The sequence below is a fragment of the Ipomoea nil genome, unplaced genomic scaffold (genome assembly GCF_001879475.1).
Source record: "Ipomoea nil cultivar Tokyo-kokei standard unplaced genomic scaffold, Asagao_1.1 scaffold3056, whole genome shotgun sequence".
Lineage (NCBI taxonomy): Eukaryota > Viridiplantae > Streptophyta > Magnoliopsida > Solanales > Convolvulaceae > Ipomoea > Ipomoea nil.
Genome location: NW_017619484.1, coordinates 3,070,259 through 3,078,919, shown reverse-complemented (window position 1 = coordinate 3,078,919; position 8,661 = coordinate 3,070,259). Strand labels below are relative to the sequence as shown.

The window sequence follows — 8,661 nt, the reverse complement described above, 5'->3', positions numbered from 1 at the left end:
GGTGGACATAGTTCCACAACATAATTTGCCGAAGATGAAGAAGTAGTGCAAGAGAGGAAATAGGGAGCCTGGAAAATGACATTCCCTACAAAAAAAAAAAAAAAACAAAAACAAAAAAGTCATATTATGGAAAAGTGACTTTGTTTTCCCTTTGACCGGAAATCAATTTCCGTTAACTCTCATTTTTCTTTCCTTGCCAAACACGGAAAATTTGAAAAATGATTTTTAGAAATCAAATCATTTTCCTGGTTTTCAAACACAGCCTTAATGAAAGAATTCATATTAACGAATTTATATCGTGTCAATTCGTATCATATCAACTCGTTTAATCGGAAACTTGTTAACTTATTATGTTTATCAACTCAATACAAATTAGTGTTCACATTCTTATTTGAAATCTCAGCCTGTTTACGGTCTAAACCTAATAATACTTCACCTAAGCACGATAGGAAAACAAAATTGCAAGATCTAGCCAATATAGACCTATTTATAGTAAGTAGTAAAATTGGGGCATACTCAAACCAAATTGTCACGGGATAAACGACTTTGCAACGTCCAGGTCGAAAATTGAAATTAGTGAAATAGGGTGGGAGGTGAATGCAAATAAAGAAAATAAGAAACAGAGGGAATAAGACAGCATGAGATATGAAGAATGGAGGCGAGTTGGCTTCTGGGCATCTCTCTGTATAGCCCCCCGTAACCGAGTCAAGCCCCTTCCTAACTCGTCCCCTCACCTCCTCCTTCCGACCAAAACCTCTAGGCGTCGCATCTGCGCGTGTACGGAATTGCTTGTATACGTAATTTCGAAGCTGAATACTATTAACTTTTATTATTTACGTGATGGCGTCGGAGATCGAGATCGTGGAGGAGGTGGAATCCAGAGATCAGGAAAATGCGGCGGCGGCGGCGGCAGCGAATGATGGAGCCGCTTCAGCCGAGGCGGCGGAGGATGAGAGCGCGAAGAACGATGTTTACACGGCGGCGGCGTACGGTGACGTGGAGAAGCTACAGAGATTAGTCGAGAGCGAGGGATGCTCAGTATCTGAGTCCGATGGCCTCGGCTACTACGCCCTCCAGTGGGCCGCTCTTAACAACCGCTCTGCCGCTGCGCAATACATAATTGAGGTGTGCATCACTTCCCCCATATCGGAATATATTGTCATTTCCTGCTGTAATTCTCTTTGACCTGATCGTGTTTCGATTGCGTCCAAAATTTATGATGACTATCAAGGCGTTAATTTATTCAATTAGAAAGAATGCATATCTGATTTTCCAAAATTTGAATCATTTATGTCGTGATAGATATAAATATAGTATAACATTGATTTAATAAATTCTTAATTACTAGAAACCTAACCTCTTAATAGCAGAAGCTGTAGCGATGTTGATCTCCGGCAATAGTTGATGTCTCTTATGTTGCCTCTTGGACGATATACCTAAGAGTAACATTAGTCATTTTGTGCACTAAGAACTTAGATGGTGTATTGGTGTTATTCTGAGTAGTATGAGTACCGTAAATGCTATATATTGTATATATCCTGTATCTCATCAATACAGCCTTTATATTAGGTTCAGGCCAACCAAACAACTTAATAGGCTAGTCAGCTTGTATAATATATATTATATATTATGTACGAGAAAATCTTACATTGTCGCTGTTAAAATTGTAGTTGCTTGTTCTGTTTGAGAAAGTGCCTTACGTCTCATGGATCAGGTCTAAGGAACCTGTTGGAGGTAGACACTATTAGCTTGCGTGCGTTTATGTGAAGACAGGTAAACATGCATACTTGATATGTATGTGTCTCCAATCGAAATTCTGAACGAGGGTCACTTGCTTCCAAGGGGTAGCCAGGGTTTTGTTTTTGCTTAGTATGATATGGAAACACTTGAGTATTACTAACTCTTTTTCTAATCCAGTATTTTGACTTTTGAATTGTTGCTTTCTTTTACACATTATAGCATGACTGGTAGTTTGTTGGTGACATATTGGCAGCATGGAGGAGATGTCAATGCTGCGGATCATACAGGACAAACAGCATTACATTGGAGTGCAGTTCGAGGTGCAATCCAGGTTGCAGAACTTTTACTCCAAGAGGGTGCTCGGGTAAATACGGCTGATACATATGGATATCAGGTTTGTTTCTCAACAAATAATTTATTTATTATGTTGAATATGTCAATACAGTGACTTTTACAACTAATTATTTCAAAGGTTTTATTCAAAGTACTTGTGTGTTTACAGAACCATCATACAGAGCACCCTTTTAGGTTACAAACACAAGCAGTGGTTATTGAACTCTGAATTTTTTGTAATTCATCATTCCATTCGCATCTGGCTGTGTGTTTTTCAAAGATGACATGCTTTTGCAGGGTTGCGGTTTGCTATCTATTTGTCTTTTTGAAAATGAAAGGATTATGCTACTCCTTGCAGGCAATACATGTTGCTGCACAATATGGTCAGACAGCTTTTATTTATTATATTGTAAGAAAGTGGAATGCTTATCCTGATGTTCCTGACAACGATGGGAGAAGTCCTTTACACTGGTATTTTTCAAGCATTCTATTTACTTTTTATTATTAGGTGAGATTTTTCTAACCACTGATTTGTCCATTCTCATTTTTAGCCTGCTAAAGACAATGACCTTTAAGAATATTTACAAGAATTCTATTCTAGACACATAAGAAAGGGGAAAGGTCATTGATTACAATTATTTCTAGTGATGGGAAGTAATGGTTATGAGGTTCAATAGTTTCTTTATCATTACACAGTTTATTAAATGATTGAATCCTCAACTGTTCATTCATTGCATGGCATAACTGTGCATGTGTTTCTCCTTTTTATGTTTTTATATATTCTTTTCAATGGTGGGAATTTCTAGGGCTGCATACAAAGGTTTTGCTGATTGTTTACGCCTCTTGCTATTTCTGGATGCATATCGGGGACGACAGGATAAAGAGGGTAATTACAAGTACTAAGCTTTCTGGGCTTTGTGCAGACTGCAGAAATGCTTCTTAACTCTAGTTTCTACTTTAGGGTGTACTCCACTTCATTGGGCTGCTATCAGGGGTCACCTAGAAGCATGCACGGTGTTAGTACAGGCTGGCAACAAGGAAGACCTGATGGTGACAGATCACACTGGTCTTACGCCTGCACAGCTTGCTTCTGATAAAAATCATCGACAAGTTACCTTTTTCCTTGTAGGTATTCATTAATCTTGTAATCTGAATTCTTATTTCACGGTATTCCTATTTATATTTGTGCACAGTTTGCTTTCAACTCCAAGTCCCTTTCTCCTCAAATTTCCCTCCTAGTTTGTATTATTAACTTTATTAGTGCAAACTTTTCAAGTAGAAGATACATATTTATGATGTATTTAATCCACTAAAGTATACCATTCTGTAGGAAAATGCTAGACAGTTGTTTGAAAAACGTTGTGATGGGGACAGCTGGCTAGGAAAACTTATGAAATTAGGCCTTGCTCCGATACTTTGGTGTACAGTCTTTCTGCTACTTGTAACTTACGTCCACTCAGTCATTATGGGTAATTTTTGCTCATCACATTTCTTTTATTTTTTGTTTGTGTATGGTTCTTGACTTGAAACTTGGCCACAATACTTACTATACGCTGTTATACTTTTTGATTCAGCTCCTAATCTGCCAAAGTTAACAGCTGCTAGTGCTCTTTTTGCTTGGCTGGGTGTTTTCTTTGCAATTTCTGGACTAGTTATGTTTTACAAATGTAGCAGGTATGTATAGCTCATTCTAATTTGTCAACAACAAACATCAATAGTTGTAGCAGTTTATAATGTCTCAAAGTTGGATAAAAGGATTATCTTCACCAATAGTTCATGTGCTTTTCTCACTTGCTGAAACAGTGTCAATTATTTTGTGTTGCAAATATGCCAAAAGAATTTAACAATTAACTTTCTTCTTTTTCAACATAGCATATTAAAAATGCACTATTATAGTTCAATATTTAACTTTCTTCTGTTTCAAATTAGCAATAGATAGTAGAACTTTGTGTTGGTAAAATAGACTTATTGCCAACACTGATTGCATACAATGGGTACTAAAACCATCATGTTTGTTACCCTTTGTGAAAGTTTGCTCCTCTAGAATGTCTCATAAAAGAGGTACACACAGCCAAAAGCATGTGAACTGCAAATTATAATATATTACTATCTAGAATTTTTTTCACTTTGTCAAAGTTTGCTCCTCTGGAACGTCTCATAAAAAAATTAACACATACAGCCAAAAGCGTGTGAACTGCAAACTATACTATATTACTATCTGGATTTTTTTTCCACTTTTAGTTCCACGACTTCTATATCCATGACATATGACTAATCTGATGAAAACTTGCCGGAGTTCATCAAAATACTGGCATTTGGGAATAATTAAGTGGGATTTTTAATTTTTTTGACGATTTCTAGTGAGTTGTCAGTGGATTAGTGGTCGGAGGGACCAAAAGTGGCAAAAGCTATGATAGTTATGCACCAAAAGTGACAAAAATGAAACTTGAGGACCAAAAGTGGAAAATATTCCTACTATCTATCATGCTTGTCTTCAGTCTTGCTGTTGTGGCTCTCTCCACTATTATAAGCTACATAAAGTGCCACTGTTCTGTGTATTTCTGATGGCTATTGCATGCAATCCAATTTAACATGCTTGGTTTATTGTTGATTTCTGAATCCTTGCTGCCCCTTATATTTGCAGCAAAGATCCAGGTTACATTAGAATGAGCGCACATGATTCACAAGATATAAAGGATGATGTATGTTATCTTCTCTTGCTTTTCCCTTAAATACACCACTATTGCCACAAATTGAAAAAGTTAGAGGATTAATATTTAAAAGAAGAGCGTAATGAGAAATTTGTACAAGTGTGCGATTGTCAAATATGTAATATACTTTTGCTCACTTCAGTTTAGCTATCACTAAGTCCAAAGAAAGAAAGTTTTGATATTCTAAGCTTATTTCATATTTGGCCTCATTTTTCTCAGAGCATAGTATCATCATTGAGTAATGCTTGTAAAAATCTTATGGGGTGATGTTTATGTAACAACTTTCTTATTAGGTTGAGTGTGTTATCTTATGATAGGAACCCTTGTTAAAGATTGATATTGATCATCCTGCATTGCTTGCTGGGAACTGGTCTCAACTATGCTCCACATGCAAGGTGCTGTATTCTTTTAGTTTATTTATTATTTATTATATTTTTAACCTCTACTTTTTAATTTGATAAAGCCTTATTTTCTAAATTATGTTCTTCCAGTTGTACTAATGTTTATTTGTTTTTCCTTCAGATTGTCCGTCCTCTTCGTGCAAAGCATTGTTCAACCTGTGGTCATTGTGTGGAACAGTTTGATCACCATTGTCCTTGGGTATCTAATTGCATTGGCAAGGTGCTTAGTCTAATTTTCTACCATCATTCTTTTGTTGTCCTATATTTATTCTTCCATTTATTGTCTGCACAGTTCTTTGAGCTGTAATATATGCGTATGCTAGTTTATATCTTAATCGTGGCCTGACCTATCGATATGAACTCTGTCTCACTCAGAAAAACAAATGGGAATTTTTCCTGTTTCTTGTTCTTGAAGTATCGGCTATGCTTGTAACTGGTGGAGTTGCTCTCACAAGTAAGAGTTCTTTATTTTTTTTTTATTTTTTTTTTTTGGTCAAACCACAAGGTGTCCTGAGCAGACCCTAATTGTAGGAGGTACCTTTAAGCCCGTACCATACTCAGAATAATCTCTGTTTGCACCTGGACGGCCCAATTAAGGGGCAAAGTACTGGTCAGATTGGTTTTTCAATACGAGAGGGGGTTCTAACTCCCGCCTTCTCTATAAAGAAATCTGAGATTTTTGGCTCCTAGCAGCAAGTTTCTTTGACATCTGTTGTGATTATTAAAATACCTCTAAACATCACAGGAATTTTGACGGATCCTATGGCCCCGTCTTCTACTTTTCTCTGGTTGAACTATGCTGGCACTCAGCATATTGGTGCTATAGCATTTTTTGTTGCAGACTTCTTCATTTTCTCTGGTGTAGCAGTATTAACAATCATACAGGCTTCTCAGGTTTGTTTCTGAATATTTTATGCAATTTCTATTACTCCTTAATAAGTTTAGCATCAAAATATCTGAAACAAAGGTGGGGGGAAGGGACCATCATTTCCTCAGCTTTACTGTTTCATGCAACATGCCCTAGGATACTATCCCCCACCATATTTGCATTTTTCCTCTTTCTCGAGGTCAACTTCCAGTTTTTGGCCAATTATCTTGTGGTCTGATGGCATCACTGTCACCATTCCAAACGGAAAGTCACAGGTTCGAGTCCTATCCCAATCAAGATGTTGGCATTAGGTTAGATTGTAGTTATCAAAAAAAAAAAAAAACTTCCAGGTTTTGAAAAATTATTCTTTTATCCTTTTAAATAAGACAAGTTGTAGAGCCGGGGAGTTTTGTTGCTTCTTATATTTGAAATCAATCCATTATTAGGAGAAAACCTAGAAAGCAATCTCCATTTCTTTTCCGTTGACAAGTTGGAACTTTTGAGAACATTGAAAACAAATTCGCACATCCCATAGTTATTTAAGGAGTTTTCCTCTCTCACTCTCTTCAACGTAAACCCAAAGGGGCTTGCTTGTTTCAATTCTGCTAAAGTCATTATCATGGAGGGCTGGCATTTTAGTTTACCTTATCCATGTTACAGATCTCACAAAACATTACAACAAATGAAGTAGCAAATACAACGCGCTATAGTTACCTTAACGATGAAGCTGGTCAATTCAGAAATCCATATGATCATGGGGTTAAGCAAAATTGTTCAGATTTCTTGATAAATGGCTATAGTGAAGACATTGTGTATACTGAAGAAGAATCAGCTTCTCCCGAAGGAGATGAGACGAGGCATATTGCTCAGAGTTCAACCCTTCAAACAAGTGCAGCAAGACTACATTCTCACCAGGGCAATGGGAATGGGCATGTAGTTTTGGATGTGAATAAGAGCACTAGTCTTCAAAATCATGTTCTCTCTTCTAACTGCAGTCGCCATCTTAGTAGCAAGCTCAAAACTGGCTATTTACCGTTAGGATTTGGTATTGGCCTAGGGCGAAGCATCTTTCGCACTGCTCTAGTTTCATGATTAATAATTTTATATCAATCCTTGCCGATTGATGTTGTATTCTTTCGTGCATGCCATTGTTTTGTAAGTTCATAAGTGTAGATGTAATTCAATTATTTACAAGATAGTACTTGTCCTCAACTTGTGAAATTGTCATGGCTATACTGATTATGCTGGTTAGTTAAACTTTACTCACGGGGTGTATTCAATCATTACAACTTTTAATTTTTGTAAAGTCGTTTAAATTTTTGTAAACTTTGTAAGAGTGTAAACACATTCATAAATTTTTATTAACTTTTCACAGAGAAAAAATGAAAATAGTCTGATCGAATGATTGATCTAATAGAATGATTTTTACCCATGTGTTTTCTTGCCAATTCAATACGTATGTGTTTTTTTGTCAATTCAAAAAATTCGCATACTAAAATTTGGCCAATGAACTAGGCAAAAAAAGAACTTGTTACGAATAACATCTTGTTGGATCGAAACGTGTAAATGCTGACTAATCTCCTTGCTGTTGAACTTGGTAAAATGAAGTCTTAAGAACTGCATTTTACAATGACTTCAATTTTTATTATTTACAATATTCTTAGAAAAAAATATTATAATATATCATAAAATTCTTATTACAATTTTGAGTTAATGAACGATTTGGTCTCTTAATTATTAGCGAACTGTCAATGCAGTCCCTCAATCACTTATTCATCGATTTGGTCCCCGAAAACAAATATTTTTAGTCGATTTAGTCCTCCGGCCATCGCTTTGGTTCCCGAAAACAATTATTTTTAGTCGATTTAGTCCCTCCGGCCATCGATGGAAGACGGTCTGAGGTACTAAATCGACTAAAAATAATTGTTTTTGAAGACCAAATCGATGAATAAGCAATTGAGGGGTTACATTGATAGTTCGCTAATAATTGAGAGACCAAATTGTTCATTAACTCTACAATTTTTCTTTTACGTCAATATTCTCAACATTATGATTTTTACTAGTTTTCCATTGGGATAATGCCCAATGATTATTTTTAAATAAGTACTTCAAATATATCAATGCAAGATTATATTGGAGATGTTCATGCATAAATAATTGAATGTTGAATTTGTTTATTTAAATTAGTAATTCAAAGCATATGAATGCAAGATAATATAGGAGCGAGAGATAGATTATAATTGTCACTCAACTAAATGCTTGCATCTTTGTAAATTGTAATAATGCTAGTCTAAATACTTAGTCTAAAACCAAGACTATGTGGTTTAATGGTATCCGGGTTGGACTTTCATTTGGAAAGTTGTAAGTTCAAGTCTGAGTGGATTATTATTATTATTATTGTTGTTGTTGTTGTTGTTGTTGTCGTTGTCGTTGTCGTTGTCGTTGTCGTTGTTGTTGTTGTTGTTGGTGTTGTTGTTGTTGTTGTTGGTGGTGGTAATGTGTCATGTGCAATTGGGTTACTGGTGGTAGCATAAAAGACATCGCCATGCAATGAGATTATGGTGTAGGAAGTTTTAGATTTTCCTTGTATATATGACTGGATCTTAGT

The 8,661-nt window shown here is 36.0% G+C and overlaps 1 protein-coding gene across 7 annotated transcripts; it reads left to right on the top strand.

Moving 5' to 3' along the window:
* The first annotated feature begins 639 nt into the window (after positions 1–639).
* Positions 640–7,349, top strand: LOC109164126 (protein S-acyltransferase 24-like). Of its 7 annotated transcripts, XM_019312907.1 has the most exons (15): positions 640–1,125; positions 1,715–1,773; positions 1,994–2,134; positions 2,243–2,309; positions 2,432–2,544; positions 2,880–2,959; positions 3,035–3,198; positions 3,404–3,542; positions 3,648–3,747; positions 4,718–4,775; positions 5,102–5,179; positions 5,307–5,405; positions 5,561–5,639; positions 5,931–6,079; positions 6,714–7,349. In XM_019312907.1, exons 3-15 carry the CDS (start codon positions 2,124–2,126, stop codon positions 7,143–7,145), a joined length of 1,569 nt encoding a protein of 522 aa, XP_019168452.1. In that variant the 5' UTR covers positions 640–1,125; positions 1,715–1,773; positions 1,994–2,123; the 3' UTR covers positions 7,146–7,349. The 7 variants fall into 7 exon arrangements, with proteins under 7 accessions (XP_019168452.1, XP_019168449.1, XP_019168447.1 ...); XM_019312904.1 differs by lacking the exon at positions 2,243–2,309 and having other exon boundaries at positions 1,960–2,134; XM_019312902.1 differs by lacking the exon at positions 2,243–2,309 and having other exon boundaries at positions 1,715–1,869; positions 1,960–2,134.
* The last annotated feature ends 1,312 nt before the right edge of the window (positions 7,350–8,661 follow it).

Coding starts and splice junctions, on each gene's coding strand:
- LOC109164126 (XM_019312901.1), top strand. CDS start 841: ATGGCGTCGGAGATCGAGATCGTGGAGGAGGTGGAATCCAGAGATCAG. Junction 3,748..4,717: donor ATGTTTTACAAATGTAGCAG/GTATGTATAGCT, acceptor TTATATTTGCAG/CAAAGATCCAGGTTACATTA. Junction 4,776..5,101: donor CACAAGATATAAAGGATGAT/GTATGTTATCTT, acceptor ATCTTATGATAG/GAACCCTTGTTAAAGATTGA.